Source organism: Mesocricetus auratus, unplaced genomic scaffold, assembly GCF_017639785.1.
Source record: "Mesocricetus auratus isolate SY011 unplaced genomic scaffold, BCM_Maur_2.0 Super-Scaffold_4256, whole genome shotgun sequence".
Taxonomy (NCBI): domain Eukaryota; kingdom Metazoa; phylum Chordata; class Mammalia; order Rodentia; family Cricetidae; genus Mesocricetus; species Mesocricetus auratus.
The window spans coordinates 101,359,284-101,387,040 of record NW_024429182.1 but is presented as its reverse complement, the minus strand read 5'-3'; the positions used below and the strand labels follow the sequence as shown (position 1 = coordinate 101,387,040).

At 44.1% G+C, this 27,757-nt stretch overlaps 1 protein-coding gene across 13 annotated transcripts in view; it reads left to right on the top strand.

Annotated features, from left to right (window-relative positions):
- Positions 1 to 26,264, top strand: part of Tenm4 (teneurin transmembrane protein 4) — a 735,641-nt gene extending 709,377 nt beyond the window's left edge. For 12 of the 13 annotated variants that reach the window (XM_040728368.1, XM_040728396.1, XM_040728393.1 and 9 more), the window contains one exon: positions 646 to 5,833. In XM_040728368.1, coding sequence (XP_040584302.1) covers positions 646 to 1,404 — 759 coding nt within the window. In that variant the 3' untranslated portion in view covers positions 1,405 to 5,833. Of the gene's footprint in view, positions 1 to 645; positions 5,834 to 26,139 lie in introns of those variants that run through there. The other variant, XM_040728397.1, reaches the window with a different exon arrangement.
- The last annotated feature ends 1,493 nt before the right edge of the window (positions 26,265 to 27,757 follow it).

Genomic DNA, 27,757 nt, shown 5'->3' with positions numbered 1-27,757 from the left:
TCAGTGAGGAGCTGTGACAGCCTTAGTTTCCTTAGAAGTGAACTAGAAACGACTTTAGTCCCACCACTTGGAAAGCAGAAGCAGGTAGATAACTGTGGTTTTGAGGCCAGCCTGATCTACATGGTGGGTTCCAGATCAGCCAGGGATATATAGTGAGACTCACAAACATTTTTCTGGAAATAATGACAGAATCTGCTATGGGGCTCAAGCAGGGTGTTGAGCGGTAATTCTTGAGCTTGAAGATCAAGCTCTATTACTATATCTATTAGCTATTATGTCCTTTAGACAACCAGTCATTACACTTGGTTGCAATATTGTTGTCACGTCTGTCTGTACCTATGAAAAAAATGAGTTCTTTGAGGGCAAAGGTAATGTCCAGTTCATTCTGTATCTCCACTGCTCAGAAAAGGACCTGGCCAGAGCAGCTGCTCTCTCAACTGGCCCTAAATAGAAGGGTATGGGGATGAGTGGATGAAGGAGGGCTGGGTGTTTGATGGCCAGCACTATCAAGACAGATGCTGCAAGCTAATAAATACCTGTAGGCTTGACTTTACCATTTGCACTGATTCTCGGTACTCTTGGGGGTTTGGTTTTCCCCATGTCTTATTCTCTCCCTCTCTCTTCTTCATGGCTCTCTCCCATCAGTCTATCCTTGGGGTACAATGCGAAGTCCAGAAGCAACTCAAGGCCTTCGTTACCTTAGAACGCTTTGACCAGCTTTATGGCTCCACCATCACCAGCTGCCAACAGACCCCAGAGACAAAGAAGTTTGCCTCCAGTGGTTCCATCTTTGGCAAGGGGGTCAAGTTTGCCTTGAAAGATGGTCGTGTGACCACAGACATCATCAGTGTGGCCAATGAGGATGGGCGGAGGATTGCGGCCATCTTGAACAATGCCCACTACCTAGAGAACCTTCACTTCACCATTGATGGGGTGGATACCCACTACTTTGTGAAACCAGGACCTTCTGAAGGTGACCTGGCCATCCTGGGCCTCAGTGGGGGGCGGCGGACCCTGGAGAACGGGGTCAACGTCACTGTGTCCCAGATCAACACCATGCTCAGTGGCAGGACTAGACGCTACACTGACATCCAGCTGCAGTACAGGGCGCTGTGCCTGAACACCCGCTATGGGACAACAGTGGATGAGGAGAAGGCACGGGTGCTGGAGCTGGCCAGGCAGAGAGCTGTGCGCCAGGCCTGGGCCCGGGAGCAGCAAAGATTGCGGGAAGGGGAGGAAGGCCTGCGGGCCTGGACAGAGGGGGAGAGGCAGCAGGTGCTGAACACGGGGCGGGTGCAAGGCTATGACGGCTTCTTTGTGACCTCCGTTGAGCAGTACCCAGAACTGTCGGACAGCGCCAACAATATTCACTTCATGAGACAGAGCGAGATGGGCCGAAGGTGACAGAAAGGGCCAAGGCCTGGACTTCTTGCCAAAGACAGCTACTCTTCTGTGTCCGTATACCTGACTGTGTTGTACTTAACAGAAAACAAAAACTTTTCTTTTAACAAGTGCAGAAAACAAAACAGAAAGATATTGGTTGCATTGTTAATTAGTGCAACATTCCTTTTTTTGTTTTTAAAGAAAAATACAAATTTGGCCTTCACACATTTTTGTTTTGCAAAGAACGGAAGGTATTTTTTTTTCCTGTAGTGTGATCACAATGATAACTTTATTGTCTTTTGTTCCCTTTCCTCCTTGAGGAATTTTCCCTGTTGTTTGGGGTACATTTCTCCTCTCCTTGGGAGTACACATCTCCTTGGGTGTGTCCTCATCCATCCCTAGGTACCCAGTGTGATGTGAGACTCGAGGGTCTGTGCTAACTTGTCTCATGTGTAACCCTTTCTCCTTTGACTGGGGTTCAGTGGGAGTGAGGGGTGCAGAGAGTACCGGGCCTTGTGGAGCTTTGGTTAGGCTCCCACAGAAAGTGGTGAGTTTCTCTTCGCCTTGTTTTGTGCCTCCTGAGGACCTACATCATGCTCTGAAGAATTCCATGATGTTCAGCACCTTTACGAACCACCCCAAACTCCCGTCCAAGCTTTATATTTTGATGCTAAATGAACCCCCCTCTCCCTTTTGCAAATCTCTAGTGTAGTTGTCAGTGCCACCCCCACTCCCATAATGAAATAGAGAAAGTGTCTCCTAGGTCCTTTCCCCAGTCTGATGACATAACATCCTGGGGCTACCAGCCCCATCCTTTCCAAGAGGCGAAAGCACCAGGGTGTCTGTGAGTGATTGACCCTCCATGATGTCCTTCGCACATCTCCTCCTCTCTCCCAAAGTCAGATGTGAGAACCAGCACCACACAGCCAGCTCTCAAAGTCCAGGAAAGGTGAGGAAGCCCTGTCCCCTCCAGTGCTCAACTGCCACCACTGAGAATCAGGAGTGTGGCAAGAGATGCCTGATGGCCTTTGATCCTGGAAAGATGCTTAAGAAACAAGTCAACCAAAGAAAGGAGTCAGCAAAGGCAAGAGCCAGGAATCCTTCTAGCCAGCTCCTGGCCTCTCTTCTGCCTTCCCTCTACAGGCTTTCCCCAGAGGCTCTGGAGTCCCAGAGTCTGGACCTTCAGGAAATCTGTTCTGTGGAGTTCTTCACTGGAGAACCCCAGCCAGGATTGTTTGGGATTTTTGTTTTGTTTTGTTTTTTATGTAAGAGAAAAGTGCTCATTTGGTATGGCCTATCAGTGTCATGCCACCCCCACCTGGGACCAGGGATGGTGGTGCCAGACATTGGTGCCCATGAATTGGGAAAGTGAGGCTAGCATTGTTCCTGTGAAGACCTCTGCACATATGCACACGTCATCTGGAAGAAGCTAGGCACAGGTGCAGCCAGTGCTGGAGGGCTGCCCAGAGGGAGGCAGCATGCAGCAGACTAGGGAAGGTACGAGAGCAGAAGAGTCTAATAGCAAGAGCTGGGAGCTCACTCCTTTGTGGTTTGTCTGCCTAGAGACGGTTGTCATTAGCACTCACTGGAGGCTCTGGGAGATGGGGGGGGAGCCAAATGCTTCCTTTTGAGCTGGGCTTCTTAGAAAATAGGACTTTTATGGGTTACATTTACATTAAGTGTGGAAAATGAATTCTGAGTCTAAGCTATTCCCTGTGGAAACCTTGTTGGACTGATAAGCTCATGGCACCTTTATAGCCTTACAGTCTTCAGAATATGGCATGAGTTAATGAAACCAAGAAGGTCTCTTACTGCATGAGAATCGGAGCAATGTGGAGTCTGTGTTCTGCCTGGCAGAGGAGGTGGCCAAAGCTTCTCGGGGAGGGGAGATCTCGCCTTATGATGTCCCGCTGGGATTAGAGGATGTGTTTCCGCTAAGTGCCCTTCCTGATTCCAAAAAAAAATATGTCACACTGCTGCAATGGTGTGTCACAGTCCACTTCATCCACTGGTTGCTCATAGCCTCCGAATCAGAGCTCTCCTGGGTCAGACCCAATGCCCCCTCAGGCCTGCTGTACCCAGCATGAGCTGGTAATGGGGGCATGATCATTCTTGGATGGGATAGAAATAGTTTGACCTGAAAAACATAATTCTTTTTTTTTTAATCCAAAAGACTTAAGCCTCTCAAAATGTACCTTTGCTGTAAGGGTCCTTTGGGTAGGGTTCTGTGAGTTGGCCTAGTTGGTTTACCCCATGATGGCTGCCTAACATTGACTGAAATCCACTGGGGACACTTACTTGTAAGCCAGAGACAGCATGTGGCCCAAGGGAACCATGTCCTTTCACCTGTTCAGCCTGTATCTTCCTCCTCCGCTACCTTCCTCCCTTTAGGGATCAGTAACAATGAATTATTGGATCTTCCTAGGCTTCATCCAAGAAAGAGCACCCGGCTTCTGCAGGGGAAACAATCAAAGCTTCCCTGTGCTCTAAAGGACCTCACTGCAGCCTAGACAGCACCATGCGCCTCTCTCTACCTTGTGCTGTCCTCTCCAAACGGCTACTCTGGCCTTGGCCCCCTTAAGTTGGATTCCACCTCCCAGGTGGGTTTGAGGGCATAAGCCCCAGTTCCTTTTGCCTGCGTTGGAGACTTTGAGTATTAAATGTCATCCTGGACAGCACTTGTCTTCTGGGCACTAACTACATCTATCCACTAGATAGAGTGGCCAGGTCTCCCTCACTGGTCGGCGTGTGTGATTCTGAAACGCCTCTAAACTTATAAGGTTCATTTCAAGTAGTTCCTGTCTCCTCAACTGCCAGCCTCAGCCCCTCCTCCACGACCTGAACCACAACTTTAGCAACTCCCAATTTTGTCCTTTATACCCTGAGATCCACGCCCCACCCCCTACCCCTACTTTACAACCCAGACAAGCATCACTAGAGGGTACAATGGTGACACTGACTCCATGGCAAACCACACCTTAGCCTCCGGCACTTGGCTCAGAATCCCTGGTGGAGAATTAGCCCAAGTTCCGCACTGGTGCCTGACTCTACTGAGGGATGCAAGGTTTGAAAGAAACCCTAGGAAACTAATGGGAGATTGAGGCTGGGCAAGTGCCTGTAAATAAGAGGGATGGGATGGGGCGGGGAACAGATGATGGAGAAGCAGAAGAACTGAGTTTACTTGGCAGGGCTTTATAAGCGCAGAGCAAGGGAAGAAGAAGAAGAAGAAAGGGCCTTTCAGCTGTGACTTCTAAGTGCTGCCTTTACAGACAAGGTTTTCAATGTGACATCGTAGAAAAACCTTTGCCGTTTGCAGCCCCCGCATGTCTGGTGGCCACGTGGGTGAGAGCCGCCACACTGGGTTGTACACCCAGGAAGATGAGCTTGCTGGCTTTCGGCAGGGTGCTGAGCTTTGGGATTCAATCACCCATTACACAAGGATGATAATGGTCTTCATCCCTCACAGCAGCCGCTTAGCCCGAGACGTTGCTCCCGATCCTGGGGATGGGAGGACTCACCTCCCATGGGGTCCCCGAAAGACCCAGCCTCTCCTTTCTCCTGGGATCTTCATCAGGACTACAAGCCCTCCGTGTGAGGCATGCCATCCCCAGCTAGGTCAAAACCATTGTCTATATTTTGTGGGAGGGGAAGGAAGTGAAAAAAGAACTCAGTAGTTCAAGGCCTTTTTATTTCGCCTTCCCAAAACAGCAAACTCATTTTAAAGACTCATTGCTCAGGTGACAGAGAGAAACTTTATCCTCTCCAACCTTTCATTCTCAAAAACCAGCCTTGTGTACTTGACTGCCCTGAACAGTGGTGCGCTCTGAGGTTTCACGGTGTTGTGGAAGATCAAAAGTGGAAGGCGTGGGTGGGGACCTTGTGTTACATTGGGAGGCCTTGGTGGGGCCCTGTGTTGTGTTTCTTACCCTCTGGGGAATGCCAAAGGCATAAGACTGGGCTACTTCCTGGTCCCTAAGAAAAATGTGATTGATTCTAAGGGCAGATATTTCAGGGATGACTGCCCATGAGCAGGCTCGACTATCCCAGCAGAAGCGGACCCGCAGATGTCTGGTGGTCCCCAGCAGCTCTGATCCACTCACCACCAGAACCCCACTGTTCTAAATGTGCCCGTTGTTCTGAGGACCTCTGAACCCGCAGCTCTGGCAAGGGACAATTCTGAGCTGCCTCTGGATGACCGACACTGGAGACTCTGGCCTTACCATGTGGAAATGTTTTCCTGAAGTCTGGAACTAATTTTGAGAAGTTTTTTTCTCAACACTTTTGTGTTTCTAACACTGTATTCTTGACTGTGTAAATAACAACAAGGCTGTAAATAAATGCAGATGTAGATACCTTCTAGAAAAAAAGGGGGAAAAAAAGCATAAAAAGAAAACCAGAAGTGATCCCGTGTAGCCTTCGTTGACAAATAAAAGACTATTTTGTGTTTAAAGGCGTGCAGTGGTCTTTGTTGGGAGACAGTTGCTGTTACCAGGAGGGCTGGAGGAAGACCCACCTTAGTCCTGCAGTCCCTAGCAGGACCTACCTGTCATGGACAGAGATGTCTAGAGGGCCACAAAAACCCAAGACCTCACTTTACTAAAAGCAATTCTTACCTCAGGTAGTGCCAAACTGCCCCAAAGCCATGGTTCCTATCCTGGTTCCTATGCTCACAGACTCCAAAGGGCAGGGACACCTGGCTCTGTCCACCCCCAGACACAGGACCTGCCACAGGGATACAGCACCTTACATGTTCAACTCAGACATAATTATAATCACTTGGTACAACTTAGGGAGAAAGGAAAACAACTCTTTTAGCAGAATAGGTGTTTCCTCACTGTGTTCTTTCCAACCTAACAAATCTCGGTGCATGGGTCCTTCCCTCATTTAAGCTCTGAGCCCTGAGTCAGGGATGAAAGTAGGTGGTTTAGAAGAGGTTATTTAGTAAGTCCTGCTCCTGCGTGTGCATGGCAAAATTTATGAAAATTCAAATCACTGATGTCATACAACTCCCGTTGGTCTCGGGGTTGGCTCACACCAAGCTCTGGGGAAAGGAGTTTCAAGATAGAGGCCCTGAGCCGGGCATTGGTGGCCCACGCCTTTAATCCCAGCACTCGGGAGGCAGAGACAGGCAGATATCTGTGAGTTCAAGGCCAGCCTGGTCTACAGAGCGAGTTCCAGGACAGCCTCCAAAACAACACAGAGAAACCCTGTCTCGAAAAACAAACAAACAAAAAAAAAGATACAGGCCCTGTCCTTCCACCCAGGCCAGATGGAGGCTCCATTGCAGAGGGGCAGGCAGCATCTGCAGCAGTGAAGACTTTCCACTGGGAGTCAGATTGGCACAGAAGGGACCCCAGCGCTGAGAGCTGACCTTTGGTGGGTCATTTTATTACTCTGAGCCTCAGATCTTGCATCTATATGAGAGATGGTGACACAGACCTCTTGGTTGGTTACTCCTTGTATCACTTAAAGAAGTATGGCCCGGCAGTGGTGGCACACACCTTTAATCCCAGCACTCAGGAGGCAGAGGCAGGCAGGTCTCTGTGAGTTCGAGGCCAGCCTGATCTACAGAGTGAGTTTCAGGACAGCCTCCAAAGCTACACAGAAAATCCCTGTCTCAAAGAAAAGAAAGAAAGAAAGGAAGGAAGGAAGGAAGGAAGGAAGGAAGGAAGGAAGGAAGGAAGGAAGAAAGAAGTCTATAAAGTAGTACACTGCTCAGAACACCAGAAACCCCCTCTCCAGCCCAGGCCAGCCAGCCTAGCCCCCACCCTCTCCAAACCCCCACCTCCACCCCCGCCAGTTAACTGCTGTCTGAAGCTTAGCGCTCTTTATGCTATACTCAATGTCTTGCAGTTTATAAAAATATAGCACCTCCCACCTCCCCCTGGATTACGGAGTAAGCAGGCCTGGGGTTTAGCCCCCAAAGTGTGCATTTCTAACAGGTTCCCAGGTGTTGCTGCTCTGAGAACTGAGGGTAACCAACTACACCACCTTTGATGTATTGTACATCATAAACTCTTTACAGGTGTGGCACTTCAGAGTCAGCAAAATCTCCCCTTCCTCCCGTGGGGCAGCCGCACTAAGCCTCTGTGCCATCCTCCCCTCATATGTGCCACGACAGGCTGCCTGAGAACTTGCACCACCCGGTCAAGCCCTCGGGTTTTCATACCTGTCGGTCTCTCAAGCACAATCTCCACACCCCGCTGAAATAAATTCTCAGAACTTTCCTGAGACTCATCCCACCTCAGAGTTTCTCCCAGTACATGCGGTTAGCCTGGCCTGAACTGTTCAAGGTGGGGTCAATTGAGACTAAATCTCATCTTCTGAGTCTCACCAGTGCCCTAAAATCATCAGCTTAAGGTCAGCCTCCCTCTGTCCGAAGGGTCAGTCCCTGAAGTGTAGAGCCATCAGTCCATAGCTGCCCTGGCTCTCTATACACTTAGGAGAAAGTTGCTAAGACAGCTCACGAAGACTCCGCAGTGTTGGCTGTTGAGAATGAACACACACAGCCTTCATTCATTTCATCCAGAGAGACTGGTAGAGTCCTGAGTCCTGATACATGTCCACTGGTTAGTAATGAGTGCAGCCAAGATAAAGGGACAGGCTATATCCAGTTAACAGTGGACAGGACTCCATCTGGTTTCATCTAGCAACGGGCACAGGAAGCACTCACAGATAACTGTCAGATAAATGGTGCACACATCTGTGATTCTGTACAACCTTTCCTGGGTCTCTGGACTTCTCCCCTCCATTCCTTACCTGACCCTATGGTGTTCCAAAAGCACATAGAAGATGCTCCCCACTGAGCAAGTAGTACTCAATTCTCAGGTCCAATGTCTGCCCCAGTCTCCCTGACTAAATACTTCTGGGGACAAGTAGTATGTCTTAATGGTGAGGTCTCAGTAGACAGTAGGCATTGCCTCTAGACCAGGTGCTGCCCACATTCATCTTCATTGAAGCCACACCCATGGGTGATAGGTGGTATTGCAGATGAGCTGTAGGTTCATGATCTGCATTTAATGGTGGAATCAGAACATGAATCCAAGATTACCTAATGGCACATTCTAAACTATCTGTCTTACTACTAAGGTTGGGGAACCAAGAAATGTCCCTTGAGAAGGGCTTCATACACTGAAGAGACTGGGAGGTGGGCAACCACCTTTCAAGTCCCCATCAGCAGATGCAGGCTCACCTGAGATTCTATTGCATTCCTTCACTTGGAGGCAGCCACATAGGCATGACCAGGGCAACCCTACAGAACTCCATGCTTAGAAAGACCCAGTTCTTAGTTCAACGTTCCACTGTCGCCATCTTGAATTCCTTTTTCTTTTTTTTTAAGGGAGGGGACCCTCTATTTTCATCTTATGTTGGGTTATGCAAGCCATGTGACCAGTCATGCCCATATTACATATCCAGTGTTGATAATCTCTCCGCATTCTGGGACTTTCTCAAGACCCCGAGACAAAGTGGGCACTGGATTTCCAAGGAGTGGCTATGCCATGGGTCAGAAAGTCCCTGCATATGTTGGGTTGGCACTGACTAAGATCAGCCAAGATCTTTGCACCAAGCCAACCCAGAAAATCCTCACTTGATGATAAACATCTGGGTCTACCAAGGTGACAGGAGGAGGTAGAAGGAGAGTGGGTTGGAAAGAAGCTATGATATGAACCAGTTCTTATAAGCCAGTTCTTCCGTCGAGGGTGAGATCATGGGAGGCTTCCCGGAGAAGGCGACAGCTGGACTGAGTCAAAAGAGAAAGGAATGCAAAGGGGTGTTTCAGGGAGAAGATGTGGTGGAGCAAAGGTACCAAGGCATGCTGGGAGACAGCATCGCATGAGTGAGGCAGCAGAGGGGCCTGAGGGTTTAACAGAAGTGAATAGAAGACAGACACATAGTCTTGACTTCCCCTCATTTTCTCCTAGTCCCCTCCCCCACCTTGCACACTCCTGAGTGTTTCCGGAGCCAGTCTCCATTTCCACCCCAAGTCCCACTAGATGGCTGGGATGTATTTAGACAGGACTGATTCTCACTTGGAGATGTTTGCCAGCTCTCCTGCTGACACACTAATAGTCACACTCGTGATTTCTTCACACTGATAGCACCACCTTCTGGTCACCTGCCACACTTTGCCATCTCTTCAGCCTGACGTGGAGAAAAGCTGATTAACCCCAGTCTGCTGTCCAGTCCCTTCACTTCCCAGGGTTCAGGTGACCTTCATGCAACATCCCTAGTGACCTACAACCAGTCATGTACTATATCTAAATGGCTTCTCTGATTCTCTACCTTAGCTTTCTGTATGCCTCTGACCTAGCGTGTGAGTGTGGTTTCCTATGACAAAATAAAGGACTAGAGCCTCCAACATGCCTCAGCAAGTAAAGTTACTTGTAGAAAAGCCTGGCGACATAAGTTCCATCCTCAGGATCCACATGGTGGAAAGAGAGAACTCACTACTGAAAATTGTTCCTTGAACTCCATGCCCATGTGCACACAAACAAATGAAGACACACACACACACACACACACACACACACACATGCATTCATACATAGTTTTTGTTTTGGTTTGTTTGTTTGTTTGATTAATTTTTTTTTTTTGGTTTTTCGAGACAGGGTTTCTCTGTACTTTTTTGGAGGCTGTCCTGGAACTCGATCTGTAGACCAGGCTGGCCTCGAACTCACAGAGATCCGCCTGCCTCTGCCTCCAGAGTGCTGGGATTAAAAGCATGCACCACCAACGCCTGGCTCCATACATACATAGCTTTAAAAACAAATAAGGTGAGCTCCTCGTGGTCCTTGGCTCCACTCATATCTAGATAATGACTCTCAGAAGCTGCCTCAAAAGCACAATTGGCTCTAGTGAGGAAAGCAAGTCTTGGGGTCCTTCCTCTTCTGCCTTGCTATTTTCTGATCCTTAAGGCACTGTGAAGATAATCCTATGGCAAGTGTGCTGTCCCCAGAACTCTCATCTAGTCACCTTCAGAAGTCACTGTTGATCCTAAGACTGGAAGAAGGTGGACAATGCAGTGTCCCTGACTCATGAAGCTTGGAGACTTACCCTGGGCACCTTCAAACCATCAATGACAGTGATAATGAAGAGAAGGAGGAACCTCTTTTCCTTAGATGCTGCTACCAGTGTCAGGAAGGCATGCCAGGCCCTTGGTAAATCTACTTTGGATGCGTTTGCAATTGCATTAAGTCTTCCTCAGGGCAAAGCAAGTTTCAGAAGGCAGTGAACAAGTTCAGGAACCTGTGGGCATGCCGGGCACTTTCTAAGCACTCTAAGTACATCAGCTCATTGAACCCTGGCCATAGGGTACTCAAAGCGGTGCCATTGGTATACCTGGTCTTCGAGTAGAGAAACTGAGCCACATTGGGAAGGATATACAGCTAGCAAATGCAACAACTATGATTTGAGCCTAAGCAATTCAGTTTCAGGGATTAACATGCTGTTGTTAGCCAGACTACCTCTTGGACACAGAAAAAAAAGGAAATGTATAAACACCATCAGAGGGTCTACTAGAGAATCCAACTGAATAACCATGGTACATTTATTTAGTCACTTAGTAAACTCTCCCTGATAGGGATCTGATGTCAAGTATGGGTAGGTACACAGGTACAGTTTGCCTCTACTCTGGGGAGGAAGAGAGCTGAACCAGACTGGGCTTCTACACAGGTGATGCGTGGTGGGATGGAATGCAGTGGGATTCTGATGACAAGATGCAAGATCCAGACACAGCTAAGTCAGGAAATGCTTGAACTCTGGTCCAAATGGATCTGAGGACTGCCTCTCTGCCCTGCACATGAATTCTAAGCAAACTTGCTAAACCTAAAGACCCTGCCCATTCTGACTCTTAGCTTCATGCTGCCTACATAGGAAGAGAAAGAAGCATGCTGGCTGCCATGGGTAATCGAGCAGCTTCTTAATACAAAAACAAGTCCAGCATCTCATGGGTCCCAGGGTTCACATAGACTGGCCTGATCTGCCATCTAGTGGTTCATATAAGTATTACACTAGATTTTGGTGACACCTTGCCTTTCTGCACAGGTAACATGGAATCCAGTGCTTTACAAACGAAGAGACTGAGGTGGCACGCTGAGACTTGGCTAGATGTAGCAATAATTTTCATCCACAATTTGCCAGGAGGCACTAAGCAGTTCACACTGACTTCATTGAGTCACCTCTTGCATACCATAAAGACAGTTATTTAACCTCCCTGATATCTGTTCTATTTCTGAAATCTATTTGTAATTTCCTACAAGCTCCTCGGGCTTGTAGGAACCATTACAACAACCAGGTCTGTTGGTTCTTCTCCTAGGAGTGGTAAGATTTGGAGGTGCTGGTGCAATGTAAAAACACTCACTTCTTAAGCTTGTTTTCTCTTTATTGCTTACAATTTTTCTTTTTTCCTTTTTTATTTATTCTTCTGTCATATATTACATCCCAACTGCAGCTTTCCCTCCCTCCTCTCCTTCCAGTCCCTCTCCCCACATCTCACCCAGGTCCACTCCTCTCTTTCCTTCAGAGAAAGGCAGGTTTCCCAGGGGTATCAGCCAAGCATGGTACAGTTCAATTGCTCTTGGAAGAACTTTCAGGTTCTGATACCAAGAAAGGAACAGCGGTAGTACATGCTAGAATGTGCAGAGCAGAGCTGTACATGCTCTAAAAGCAAATCTAAGCAGGCGAATTGGGGGCACAGATACAAACCTAGAGTCCCACTGAGTTGACACTGAGCATGCTTCTTTCTCAGTGCTGGAGTTCCCACAGCCTGTGCCCAAGGGAACCCGGGTATCTAGAGTGCGCAGGAGAACCAACTATTTCATGTGACAGGAACGGGGACAAAACCTAGAGTGGTCAGACTTGACTTCAGAGGCCCACAGGTACACCGTCTCTGTTAGGGTATGCTGGCTAGTTTTATGTCAACACAAGCTAGAGTCATCTGAGAGGAGGGAAACTTGATCGGAAACGTGCCTCCAAAAGACTGGGCTGTAGGCAGGCCTGTAGGACATTTTCTTAACTAGTGGTTGATGGGGGGAGAGTCCAGCCCATTGTCGGTGGTGCCATCCCCAGGATGGTGGTTCTGAGTTCTACAAGAAAGCAGGCTGAGCAAGCCATGAGGAGCAAGCCAGAGAGCAGCAACCCTACATAGCTTAGGCATCAGCTCCTGCCTCCAGGTTCCTGCCCTGCTTGAGTTTCTGTCCTAACTTCCTTCAATGACATAGAAGTATAAGACAAACAAACCCTTTCTCCCTCACTTGCTTTGGTCATGGTATTCCATCACAACACTACTAACCCTGACTAGGACGCATAGGGGCTGCTCCTCTGACTGGAGAGTGGTCTCAAGAATGCAGCAGTGCCCTGGAACCTAGTGACAGAGATGGAGGGGTGATGAACAAAGGGGTCAAGACCATGATGGTGAAACCCACAAAGACAGCTGACCGGATAAGGGGGAGCTCTTGAATCCCAGACTGATGCCTGAGAGGCCAACAGGGGACTGATCCAGACTCCATGAATGTAGTGCCAGGGAGGAGGCCACAGAAATCACTGGGGCCTTGGGTAGCAGATCAGTGTTTATCATGGTTTATGAATGATCTTTGGGAGCCCATTCCAAATAGAGGGATGCTCTCTCAGCCTGGACACACGGGGAAGGGCCTAGGTCCTGCCCAGGATGAAATGACAGACTTTAGAGATTCCCCCCCAAGGAGGGCCTCACCCTCTCTGGAGAATGATGTGGGGATGGGGGGGGCTGGGGGGCTGGTGGAGGGACTAGGGAGGAGGCATGGGAGAGGGAGCCGGGTTTGACATGTGAAGCATTCACGTTTCTAATTTAAATTTTAAAAAATTTTAAAAAGAATGCAGCAGTGCCATTGCATCTCTCTCCAGCTCCCCACCCATTGTCCCCAGAAGCAGTTTGTGCAGTTGCAGAAGCTTGAGCTTTTTTTACTGTAAACCTGAGAGGGTTCTTGGGGAAACAGAAAATATGAGCTACAGTACAGTGGCAAGGGAGGAAGGAACTCACAAAAGGGAACCCATAAAGCTGTTGGTGAACAAGTGATGCCTAGTCTTCCCCTGGCACCACATGCTCAGGTCTGTCCCTAAGCTTTGAGACCTGAGCTAAGAAATAGACCATGACCTAGTCCTAGACTCATCCAGTGACACATGCAGATCCAAATAGTTTACAAAGTCCTTGAAAATTGGTGTAGGGACCACATCTGAAACATAAATACATAAAAAGCAGATTAAGTGGAAACATAATAACTAAGGTACGCATAATCAGTAGCCGGGAAACCCCTGGCCAGGCCAGGTTTAGAAGAATGGAAAGAAAAGGAAAAGAATCAGTGAGTCTAAAGCCAACTGATTAAAGTATCCAGTGTGGTCATCCAGAGGAAAATGATTGAAAAGATGAGCCAGATTCTCCAGGGTCACTGGGACCATCTGCAAAGTTGTAAGCCTGAAATCTTACAACTGGGGAGGCAGAGACAGGGGTAGTCCCTAGAGGTCACTGGCTAGCACTGTCTAACAAAATTAATGTGCTCAGACCCTGACCCAAGAGAAGGTGGAGGAGAGCGAGGAAGACACTCAGCATTGACCTCTGACCTCCACATGCACACGAACACACATGAGCGTGCACCCACACATATGCACACATGAATATGCACACGCACATACATTAAAGATTTTTTTTTAGTTAACAGTATTCAGAGGGAAACATAATGCATGGCTTACAGAGAAACAATGACTATGTCAGGACACCTAACATTTCTAAAGTGCTGAAGGAAAAGAAATGTCAGCTCATAATTCTGAGTGCAGTGAAAAGAACGTTCAGGAAAGACGATAAAATTAAAATTCTTAGATGAAGTGAGCTAAGGAGTTTCTCCTGAGTGCCTGTGCTCACAGAGCTGCTGGGGGATGCTCTTCAGACAACGGAACTGAAGCTAGAAAGAAACTTGCAACCTCAGGAATAGAAGAACAGCAGAAGTGGTAACTGTTTCAGTAAATACAAATTGTTTTTTAAGTTCTCTAAAATACGTTTCACTGTTGAAAGTGGAAGGGTCAGCACTCTGGGATAGACTTTCAACAAAAGGTTACAAGGAACTTGTGTAGCATATTTGTGCAAAACACTGGAAATAATAAGATATTGTTTCTGGGCAAAGCAGGAACATCTGTTTTAAGCCCTGAAGTAACTACTAAAAAGCAAAGAGTGGTGAAAACATGACAAACCTTTACAAGTTCAAAGAAATCAAGAAAACTAAGAAAAACAATACAGTAAAAAGCCTAAGTGTAAATATGTCAGTGATGACTTCAAACATAAGCTGGTATAAGCACATCAAAATAAAAGAGACGCTAGAAAGCAGAAAAAAATATGATCCAACTATATGCTTTGTGAAATAGTCACTTGAAACCTAATGATATGCATAGGTTAAAAGTGAAATGATAGGAGAAGATATACCATGAAAACATTAATCAAAAACAAGTCAGAGTGACTAGGATGGACATCAAACAAAGCAGACTTCAAAGACAGGGATGAATTACATGATAAAAGACTCAATCCACCAAGAAGACATAATGTACTTAATTGTGCGTGCATTGAAAGCAGGTTCAAATTGCATGAGGAAAACCTGACAAAAATGAAAGAAGATAGAGACAGAGCCACGGTCGTAATTGGAGACATCAACATGTGTGTCTTTGTTAGTCATCAGTAGAATTAGTGGGCAGAAAAATCAGCGAGGTTGTAAAACAACTGTGCCAACCATCAACCAGCCAGATCTGATCAACCTGGTGCTTGCCAACCATCATCAACCAGCTAGAGCTGATGGACTCGGTATTTTGTCAACTACTAACCAGCTATATCTGATAGACTGACAGACTCAGCGCTTGCCAACCATCATCAACCAGCTGGAGCTGGTAGACCTGATGCTCTGCCAACCATCAACCAACTAGATCTGATGGACTCTGTGCTCTGCCCAGCAATGCACAGTGCATGTCCTTTCCCAATTCATGTGGGATGGTCACCACACAGTTCCGTTACTTGATTGATAGAATAAAATCCCACAAACTTAATGTAATAGAAGCAGAGTGTGCTCTCAAATCAATAAGCCTTGCACCCTAAGGAACTGGAGAGTAAGGGCGGAAGAAACCTAAGGCAAGCAGAAAGGAGACGATGAAGAAATCAATTAGACAACAAGCAAGGCCCTGAAAATCAACTAAATCATATTTTAAAATTATGAATAAAATGTAATAAGCCAAGAGAGGGAGAGAGAAGATATCAGGAATGAAATGAAGAATACTACCAGAGATTCAACAAAAATTAGAAGAATAATTAGAGCACTATGAACAACTTTATACACCCAAGTTCTACAACTTTCATGAGATGGACCCATTCTTTGAAAGCCACAAACCACCACCCAAACTCACCCAAGATAAATTTTAATCGAATCCAAAGTTTTAATGAAGTTTGTAAAAAAGAAATATTCAGGTTTAGATGTTTTCACTAATATATTCTTTAAAGCATTTACATTAAAAGAGTTGCTGGATATCATGGCACATGCTTGTAATCCATGCAATTGGGAAGCTGAGACAGGGAAATCATTAGTCTGAAACCAATTTAGCAATATTGTCTCACAAAAAGAGAAAGAGGAATACATAGTGGGACATACATAATTCCAGCACATGGGAGGACATATGTAATGCCAAACAAGTTTAAAGCCAGTCCGAGCTACAAAATGTCTGTTCACTTGAGAGAGGGAGGAGAAGGAGAGGGAGAGGGAGAGGGAGAGGGAGAGGGAGAGGGAGAGGGAGAGACAGAGAGACAGAGAGAGACAGAGAGACAGAGATAGAGAGAGAATTAAAAATCTCTCCCAGATAGCAAAAGATGATGGAATACTTCCTAGTTCCCTTTCTAAACCAACACTATTTTTATAGCAAAATAAAATATAGATATCACGCAAAGAAAAATATAAAGCAATATCCCTCATAAATATACATACAAAAATCCTCAAAGGAATATTAGCAAGTGTAATAATATAAAAAAATAATATACTACAACTAAGAAGTTTATTTCAGCAATTCAAGGCTGGGTCAATATTCACAAATAGATCAACATTATACAGTTCCTTAGTAATCTAAACACAAAATCGCATGATCATATCAACTGATAGAAAAAGCTTCTAAACACATTCAATATTTGTGATTTAAAAATAAGCCCTCCCTAGGTCCTGCCCAGGATGAAATGACAGACTTTAGAGATCCCCCCCGCAAGGAGGGTCTCACCCTCCCTGAGGAATGATGTGGGGATTGGGTGGGGGGGGCTGGGAGGCTGGTGGAGGGACAAGGGAGGAGGAGTGGGAGAGGGAGCTGGAACTGACATGTGAAACATTCACGTTTCTAATTTAAATAAAAACATATATTGAGGAAAAAAATAAAAATAAGCCCTCTATCTAATAGGAATAGAAGATTACTTCAAGTTGGCAAAGATAGTCTAAAAAGCCAACAATGTTACAGTTAATGATGAAGGACTAGATCCTGTCTCTTTGATCAGAAATAAAACTAAGATTTCTGCTAACACCATTCCTAATAAACATATATTCCCTGCCCCAGCCTGTGCAATAAGGCAAAACAAAAATGAAATACATAAAAGGAAGTTGTAGCACTGGGGAAGCAGCCCAGAGGATCACAAGCTTGAGACAGGAGGAGCATGAGTTTGAGGCCAGTCTGAGCTACATAGCAAATGGCTCAAAAAGAAAAAGATAATACTGGCCCTACATGCAGATAACACAATTACCTACATAGAAAACTCCCCTCAAGGAATCTATTCCTATAATACTGTATCTGACAAGTGACTTTAGCAAGCATACAAAGTCAATTGACAAAATGAATTTTATTTCCACTTAGTAGTAATTATCTGTTGAAAACCCTAAATCTAAAAGCCATTGCTGTAAGAAAAAAATGTAGGCAGAACTCTGATTAAGCATGCATAGACTCTATATGCTAAGAATTACAAGACAACATTAAACAACCCCCCCAAAAAATACTGAACAAATGGAGAGGTATACCACATTCAAAAGAAATCAAAGACATTAATGGAAACACATACTACATTCACCAGATTGGAAGGTTCAAATAACAAAAAGACTTCACAGGGCTGGTTTCGAGACAATGGGCTAGATCACACAGGAAGTACATTACTATATCTTACTAGGGCTTTGGATGAAAGAATTTGGGCTGGGACACAGCTCAATGGTAGAGAGTTTGCCTAGTATGAGTGTGGCCCCAAAACAGAGGTGATGTCTGCATCACCATTGTTTAGGTTAAATCAGAGCTGTACCACCAAAATGACTTCAGACATTCATTCTGATCCTGGTTCTAATCTAAAGACTTCTAATTTGAAAATGAATGCATAAACTGAAAGAATAAGGAGAAAAAAATTGACAACCAACAGTCATAAGTGTGACCTAGTCAGCAAGCTCTGTGGAAGTAGAGAAAATGATCTTATTTGTCTGTGTCCCTGGCAGCTCAGTAAGATTTATCCCACAACAGTTGTCCAATAAATAGTTTCTGTACATGCCAAAAAAATCCCTTTATTGGAGCTTTGAGTAATTGATGTCAATTTGTGTAGCATAACTCTATCCAATGCCATCTTAATCCCATGCAATACTTTTGAGTACCTAGTAGTGCAAGAAAAGTAACTTATGAGCAGTTTACCAGGACTAAGTACGGGAAGCAAACCTACCTGTTAAAAAGAAATTCAGGCCGGGCGTTGGTGGCGCATGCCTTTAATCCCAGCACTTGGGAGGCAGAGGCAGGTAGATCTCTGTGAGTTCGAGGCCAGCCTGGTCTACAAGAGCTAGTTCCAGGACAGTCTCCAAAGCCACAGAGAAACCCTGTCTCGAAAAACCAAAAAAAAAGAAAAAAAGAAAAAAAAGAAATTCAGTGTTCTCATCACAAACATCAATGCCTGCTGTAGTAATCATGATTCTTGAAAGAAATAGAACCAACACAGACTGCCTGTATGAATGTCTGAGTGTGAATAGTGAGTGTGCTTGTATGAGTGGCAGTGTGTGTATGTGGGGGCGAGTGCTATTATTTGACTTTAAGTCTGCATATGAATATGTGTATAAGTGTGTGACTGTGAGTGTGTGACTGTAGTTAATACATAGGGATGGATGCCTGTGTATAAGTGTGTGTGTGTATGTGTGTTTGGTGAGGGTGTGTGTAATTGTGGGAATGTGTGTGAGTGTAAGAGTATGGAGGTGAGTATAGATAGGTATGTGAACTTGCACAACACAAAGTCCCACCCACAACCAAGAAGTTATACCTGATGGGAAAGGGAATATCCATTTTCTCTGATGGAGTGTCACTGGGTGTATCATCACATGATAGGGCAGGATCTATGCCAGGAGTTGAAAGACTACATGGCTTTGTGTGTGTGTGTGTGTGTGTGTGTGTGTGTGTGTGTGTGTGTGTGTGTGTGTGTGTGTGTGTACTTTCTGTTTGTATTTCTGTTTGTCTGTTCGTTTTAGTGGGGTTTGGTCTTGGTTTTGTCCTTTGGGTTTTTTGGGTTTTCTTTTTGGTTTGGGGCCTTTTTGTTTGTTTTTTCTTATTGATTTTCCTTTAGTTTGTCTTTTTATTTTCTTTTTGATCTTTAGTTTTTGTTGTTGTTGTTGTTGTTTTCCCTTGGATTTTGTTTTTTCTTTTAGAGAAAGATCTTGAAGTTGGTGAGGGAAGTGGATAGGATCTGGGAAGAGTTGGGAAAGTAGACAAAATAATATGATCAAAGTACATTGTGTGAAAAATAAATACATATCTAAAAACAATAGAATCCCCCTTTCTCTCCTAAGTTGCATGTTTTCAGGGTGTTTTATCACAGCAACAGAAAGGACACTAGAGGAGATTCGCATTAAGAAAGGACTATATGCTTTTGGTAGGATTGCCATTTTTACTATTTTGATTCTACCTGTCCAAGGGCATGGAAGACCTTTCCATTTTCTGATATCTTCTTAATTTTTCTTAAAAGACTTAAAGTTCTTGTTATATGGGTCTTTCACTTGTTTGGTTAGAGTTATCCCAAGATAGTTTATGTTGTTTGTGGCTATTGTTAAGAGTGATGTTTCTCTGATTTCTTTCTCAACCCATTTATCACCTGTGTATAGGCAAGCTGCTGCTTTTTTTTTTTTTAGCTAATCTTGTATCTTGTCACATTACTGAAGGTGTTTATCAGCTGTAGGAGTACCCTGGTAGAATTTTGGGTCACTTAAGTAAACTATCATTTCATCTGCAAATAGTGAAAGTTTGACTTCTTCCTTTCCGATTTGTATCCCCTTGGTCTCCTTTTGTTGTCTTATTGCTCTAGCTAGAACTTCAAGTATAATATTGAATAGATAAAAGCAATCTACAGATTCAATGCAATCCCCATCAAAATCCTAGCACAATTCTTCACAGACCTTGAAAGAACAATATTAAACTTTATATGGAAAAACAAAAAGCCCAGGATATCCAAAACATTCCTGTACAATAAAGGAGCTTCCAGAGGGATCGCCATCCCTGACTTCAAGCTCTACTATAGAGTTATACTAATGAAAACAGCTTGGTATTAGCACAAAACAGACAGGTGACGCAATGGAATTGAGTTAAAGACCCTGATATTAACCCACACACCTATGAACATCTGATTTTTGACTAAGAAGCTAAAAATATACAATGGAAAAAAAAAGCATCCTCATCAAATAGTACTGGCATAACTGGATGTAGGAGAATGCAAATAGATAAATGTCCATCCCAATGTATAAAACTTATGTCCAAATGGATCAAAGACCTCAACATAAATCCAGCCTCACTGAACCTCTTAGAAGAGAAAGTGGGAAGTATCCTTGATGCACAGGAGACCACTTCCTGAATATAATATCAGAAAAGTGGGAAGTACCCTTGAATGCACAGAAGACCACTTCCTGAATATAACACCAGTAGCAAGACACTGAGATTGACAACTATTAATTGGAACCTCCTAAAAATGAGAAGCTTCTATAAGGCAAAGCACACTGTCAACAAGACAAAATGGCAGCCTACAGAATGGGAAAAGATCTTCACCAACCCCACATCTGACAGAGGGTAAATCTCCAAAATATACAAAGAACTCAGGAAACTAGACATCAAAAGATCTGTACCCCAATTAAAAATGGGGTACAGATATAAAAAGAGAACTCAAATGGGTGAAAGATACTTAAGGAATTGCTCAACATCCTTAGTCATCAGAGAAATGCAAATCAAAACAACTCTGAGATACCATCTTACACCTGTCAGAATGGCTAAGATCAAAAATTCTGATGACTACTTATGCTGGAGGGGATATGGAGTAAGGGGAATATTTCTCCATTGCTCATGGGAGTGTAAACATATACAGCTGCTTTGGATATCAGTATGGCAGTTTCTCAGAAAATTGGGACTCAGTCTACCTCAAGACCCAGCAATACCACCTTTGGGCATATACCAGACGGATACATACTCATACCGCAAGAACATTTGCTCAACTGTGTTCATAGCAGCATATCAGCATTGTTCTTAATAAAATGCCAGAATCTGGAATCAACTAGATGCCCCTTAACAGAAGAATGGATTTAAAAAATGTGGTACATATACACAATGGAGTACTACTCATTGGTAAAAAACAATGATATCTAGAGATTCCCAGTGAAATGGACAGAACTAGAAGAAACTATCCTGAGTGAGGTAACCCAGACACAGAAAGACAAACATTGTATGTACTCACTCATAAGTGGATATTAGATATAAAAAAGGATAACTAGCATACAGTACACAACCCCAGAGAAGTCAAGAAACAAGGGGGACCCTAAGAGAGACATACATCTACCACCTCCAGAAGGGGAAATAGACAAGATCTCCTGAGTAAATTGGGAGTGTGGGGGTAGTAGGAGAGTGGGGAGGGGAGAAGGGGAAGGAGGAGGAGAGCATGAGGGATTGGGAAGGCCCAGTTGGAGGAAGGCCAGTGGAGAGCAAGGAAGAGATGCCTTGATAGAGGGAGCCATTATAGGGTTAAGGAGAAACCTAGCACTAGGGAAATTCCCAGGAATCCACAAGGATGATCCCAAGGAAGAATCTAACCAGTAGTGGAGAGTGCAGAAGGTACTCTACTGCCCTTCCCCTATAATTGATGACTACCTTAATTGCCATCACAGAGCCTTTATCCAGTAACTGATGGAAGTAGATGCAGTGATCCACAGCTTAGCACTAGGTTGAATTCCTGGAGTCCAGTTGTAGAGAGGGAGGAGTGATAAGCAAAGGGGTCTAGACCATCTTGGGGAAACCTACAGAAACAGCTGACCTGAACAAGTGTGAGCTCATGGACCCCAGACTAACAACTGGAGAACCTGCATAAGACCAAACTAGGCCCCCTGAATGTGGGTGACAGTTGGGGGGATTAGGGAGTTTACAGGGCCCCTGACTGTGGAACCAGTATTTATCCCTAGTGCATGAACTAGCTTTTTTGGAGCCCATTGGAGCCTATAAAGGGATACCTTGCTCAGCCTAGATACAGGGGGGAGGGTCTTGGTCCTTCTCCAAATGATAGGACATGCTTTGATGATTCCTCATGGGAAGCTTCACCCTCTCTAGGGGTGTACTGTATGGGGGGGGTGAATGGGAATGTGGGAGGGAGAGGGAACTGGGATTGGTATGTAAAATAAGGTGTTTTTAACAATGGAAGGAAGGGAAGGAGAGAGGGAGAGAAGGAGGGAAGGAAGGAGGGAGGGGGAGAGAGAGGGAGGGGGAGAAGGAGGGAGGAAAGGAAGGAAGGTCTATATGCATGCTCTGTCCTTAATTCCCTTGTCACCAAATTTCCAATTAAGTTCCTCCCAAGTCTCGGATCATGCAACCGAACATCCCCCACAACCTGCTGTTCTCTGTAGTATCGAATGTCTGATCATTCCATGCAAAAGTGAACAGCCAGGTATGCTGTGACGTTTTAGCCAATACGAGGGCTTTCTTTCATGGACATCCTTCCTGATTGTCCCTAAAAGAGTACAGTCACCATGAACCCTCAGGAGATGCTTGTGTGTCTTGGGGAAACAAGGAAACAGCTGTAAATCAGGCCTGAATTTTCTCTTTCTCTGTCAAAGAACTATAGAGAGCAAATCTCTGAGGCCATAGAAACAGGCTGGGCACAAGAAGGTATTGAAGCAATTTTAGGAGTTGTGAATATCTGGGTGACTTCGTGTAACTTTCTGAGCCTTCAGAGTCAGTGCAAGCCTAGTCATGTGTTATTAGATACAGCTGGGTACACCCAGCTTTATAACTTGATGGTTCAACTGACACTCAGCACAAGATGGGCAGCTCAGCTTGCCTGGTATGCTGGTGCTCCATGGCTAGGGATTCAATCTCTGTGGCCTAGTAGCTAGCCACAGGTGTTGTAAAAATGAAAATGATTGTCCACAAAGGCATTAGTGGTAAAGGACTCTTCTGAGGTTCATCAAAGGAGTCTACCAAAGACTCCAAACAGCAGCTCTGTTTTCCACTGGGATCGCCATCACTCTTTCCCTCTTCAAAACATCACAGTGTCTATTCTGTTCCTGCCATGCTTATGAGTTCTGTTTATGAGTGGACAAAAGTAGAAACTACTTCAGGCTTATTGGTAAAGATATGCGTCAGAATACAGGAAAAGTTTTGACAAAAATTCAGGGGCTTGGGGCCAGAGGCATGGCTCAGCAGTTAAGAACATTGACGGCTCTTGCAGAGGACCTGGGTTTGGTTCCCAGAGCCCACACGGTGGCTGACAAGCATCTGTAATTCCACTGGAATTTTAGGCTCCATTGACATATTGTGGCATGTGGTTCAAGTAGCAGAGTAGCCTGGACTTGATAAAAAGAAGTCTCTTAATGTAGCCTCCATTCAAAACTAGCAGCATATTTTCTGGTCGCATGATATAAGGAGAAAGCATGAAAATTGGAGGATGTCACTTCCAAAATCCAAAAGCGCCTACTACGTAGTGTATCTTTCTTTTTTTAATTGTAAGAGAAGCCATATACATCACCATGTCCTGCACCCCAGGAAGAAAATCTTCCTCACATCAAAGGAACATTAGACATTTCACTAAGGTCCCTGGGTTGGTTTTTTAAAATTTCATTTCATTTTATGTACATGTGTGCTTTGCCTGCATACAAATGCAAGTGAACACTACCTGAAGAGGTCAGAAGAGGATATCAGATCCTCTGGAACTAGAATTACAGATGCTTGTGAGCCACTATGTGGGCTCTGGGAACCAAACCCAGGTCCTCTGCAAGAGCCATCAATGTTCTTAACTGCTGAGCCATGTCTCTGGCCCCAACCCCCTGAGTTTTTGTCGAAACTTTTCCTGTATTCTGACGCATATCTTTACCAATAAGCCTGAAGTAGTTTCTACTTCTGTCCACTCATAAACAGATAGCATGGCAGGAACAGAATAGACCACTGTGACATTTTGAAGAGGGAAAGAGTGATAATGATCCCTGTGTAGTAAATTATGACATAGGACTAGAAAGTTGAACATTCTTAGGGAAGGACTGTGAAGATGTATTGCTAGCTGTATCAGCTGAAAGAAACTGCTTCTTGAAGTCTTTCTTAGCAAGAAAATAATAGGAAATTGGGTTTGCTGAATTCAATTGCTGTGCTAATTTATTTGATGAAACCATAACTGGCATAGCACCTGTTTGTACTTGTGACAATTTTCTCTTGTTCTCTAGGTTCTGTGTCCTGAACAAACCTATTAAATAATTGGAATGGGAAAATGGGAAGGGAGTGGGACACCACCCCAGAATCTTTCAGACCATTGATTTTTTTTTTTTTTTTTTTTTGGTTTTACGAGACAGGGTTTCTCTGTATTGTTTTGGAGGCTGTCAGTCCAGCCTGGCCTCGAACTCACAGAGATCCGCCCGCCTCTGCCTCCCGAGTGCTGGGATTAAAGGCGTGCGCCACCACCGCCCAGCCAGACCCTTGATGTTAACACTGAACTCTGCCATCCTTCCTGGGATAAAGCACCTTTGGAGGAGTGTCCTGTCATTTTCCTAGGAAGGGGAAGCTCAACTAGCCAATGAGTACTACTTCTCACCAAGGCCGTGGTCAGACCTCTACAGGTTAGAATGCCAGTGTGGAGATTGTGTCGATTGCTCAGTATATCTACTAGAGTTATACTTCAGTATCTGGGGAAATGACCACAGGGTGAGTCCAAGGACTCATTAGACCACAGTGATGCTTTGGGTCCCTAAGAATTAGGGTCCGTTTAGAGACTTTGTGCTGTAGTATCCAAAGGTTCTGATTATTTTCTCTCCTCAGTCTAGTCACTCAGATAAAAGGCTGTGTGTCCTTTGGAGGAAAACCTGAGGAAACACTAATCACATAAATTTTAGTAGTGTCTTTCCTTAAGAGTACCCAGTCTCCCTTTCATCCAAAGGATTCTATAAGAGACTCAAGTCTGAGAACTGATTGCAAGTCATGAGCCTCTTTTTATGATTGAGATTAAACTTTTCTTCCCTTGACCTAGAATCTTCTGGTTTATGAAAAATCAAGTAGGAATTTAATAGAAATCCCACAATCCCCCAGCTGATGCAATCTACATGAGCCAGGCTGCTCTGATGGCTATCTGATATCTACCATGGTAACCACTCCTGCACTCCCTTTGGTGTTTAAGCATGACCACTCAGCCCCTGCCAAGCCAAGATCAATCTTTCAATTCAATATATGACATTGCTTGAGTGACTACTGTTACAAGGCAAGTTACTTATAAACAACATAGAGTTAAGCATTACAAGATAACCTATCTTCTAAATGTACATTATTGGTACCAATAAGATACCAATATTCATTTAATCAGTGCTTCCTGTCCTTTGCTGATGTCCCACATCCATCCAGAGATCCTCAGCAAATTCTCAGGCTTCTGGCTGAGCAGGGGGCCCATTGGTTAGTCGGCATCTTCTTGCTTCCCTTGGACTATTCATACTTTTTTTTCCACCAACTCCTTAGATGCCCAGTCAACTAAGCTCCTCACCTTTACATATTTTCTCTTTGTCACCAGATTCAGAACTAAAACCACAAAGCAGCAGATGCTATTTGCTCTGGTTTTGAAGCTCTGGTTTTCTTCCTGCCTAATGCTTTGGTTTTCTTCCTGCCTAATGCTTATTTTTCATTCATTTGACTTTTCAAAAACAGAGAGAGAAAGGAAAAAAAACCCTTTAGTTTTCTTGAAGGGATCAGACCACTTTGCCTTCAGAGCTCCTTCTATAATGCCAATATTTTAAACCATCAGACTAAACAGGGCAGATTTTTATCCATGCTTACAGATTAGGATCTTTGCAATATGTTACAGCTAAATGTCAGTACTGGATAATGTCAACATTAATCAGAATAGCGAGCTAAGAATTGAAATTGTGTAGGAACTGCTTGAGTCCTGAACATTCCTGAGGTAATGTCACATTAGCAGATGTCAAAGTTAACAATGTGAGCTAACTAAACATGTAACTGTCAGTGCAGATGGTGGAGGTTAGCTGGTCAGCATTGATATTAATCACACTTTGGACAGTAGACAGGCAATCTATAAACACTCGGTTTCACTAGGGAAGAAAACTGATTTTATCTTCTTCCATTGCTATTGAAGTCTTGACCATATTTCTTGATATAAATTTATTGATCAAGTTGCATATCCACCTTGTACACACTTCTCTGTTTAAAATTCACTGTCATCTATTCTAATTACTTGTCTTTCTTTTTTTTCCAAACCAGCATGGAAGATTTCTGAGGGATTACAGTTTGTTAACATCTCCAGGTCTCTAATGAAATAAGCCAGTGGTTTGTAATGCAATTGGCTTGGATTTAAATCACAGACTGAGAATGTACAATGTTATCCTCAATAAATTTCTTAATATGTATTCAGATATCTTTACATATGTGTATATATAATACATATCTATCTATATGTAAAAATAGAAATAAAACAAATATGAAAATGAACCTAACAGTACTGGTTTCTAAAGCAGAGACTTTATGCCTACATGGAATGATGAATTGTGTTGGATCTTTGGTCATAAACAACAGACTGTATATCAGTAAAATTCTTCAGTTACAAGTAACAGAAATAAGCTCTAGCTAATGAGGAAAAGCAGACATAAAAGTTAAATGGATAATGTGGGTTTAGATCTTAGGTCACGGAGTAATTTTATATAAAGAATATCATTGAAATAATTGGTACAATTTGAAAAATAGAATGTGTATTATAAAACAGCATCAATCTTAAACTTTCTAAATCATATCATTGAATTGGGGTTATAAAAAAGGAAGTCCCCCAAGGATATAAAGGCAAATATTTATCACCCATTCATCACCAGAGTTGATTCAACTGAACTGGGCAGGCATCTTTTTCTCTCTCACCACTTCATATTTGTCCCTTAGACCAGTAGAGGAAGATAAAAGGGATAAATATAACATGATGGTCAAAGCAACTTATAGAAGTTACGGTTATTTGGACTTGTGGTTCCCTAGGGATATGAGTCCATAACGGGGAATGGAGGCCTACTGGCTGGACGTGAAAGCTGAGAGTTCACATCTTAAAACCATAAGCAGGAAACTGAGAGAGTGAACCAAATGTCTGTGGCTTTGAAACCTCAAAGCTTACCCCCCAGTGACATACTTCCCCAGCAAGGCCACACTGGCTAAACCTGCCCAATAGTACCACCACCTCAAGACCAAGTAGTCAAGCATCTGAGCCTATGGGGACATTCTCATTCAAATCATGACAGGATACAAGTTCTCTCCTGCTAGAACCTCCAAACAAGCTCTCAAGAGAAAATCCCGACTCTTGAAAAATGAACAGTATTGAATTTGGAAATAAAGGATCACAATGTCTGAAACTCTCAAAAAGATCAAGAAAAAAAACTATCCATCTACATGTATATATTCTATACACACATTCCAATAAACATTCTAGCATGCATTTATACACATATGAAGACAGAAATCAATAAAATACAAAACTAAGAAAAGAGTATTGGAACTCTTTCAACTTTTCTTATAACTCTATATTACTTTTTCTTTTTTTTTTTCTTTTTTCTTTTGGTTTTTCAAGACAGGTTTCTCTGTATTGTTTTGGAGGCTGTCCAGGAAGTCTGCTCTGTAGACCAGGCTGGCCTCGAACACACACAGAATCTGCCTGCCTCTGCCTCCCAAGTGCTGGGATTAAACACTTGTGCCACCAACGCCTGGCTCTCTATATTACTTTTAAACAATGTAAATTTTCAAAATATTTAAAAAGAAAAAAAGGGATAAGTTTATAAGAAGTGTCATCAAACTCTCTAGATGAATAGACTTGGAAACTTGATAAATGCTAGAACAGGGATCACTCCAT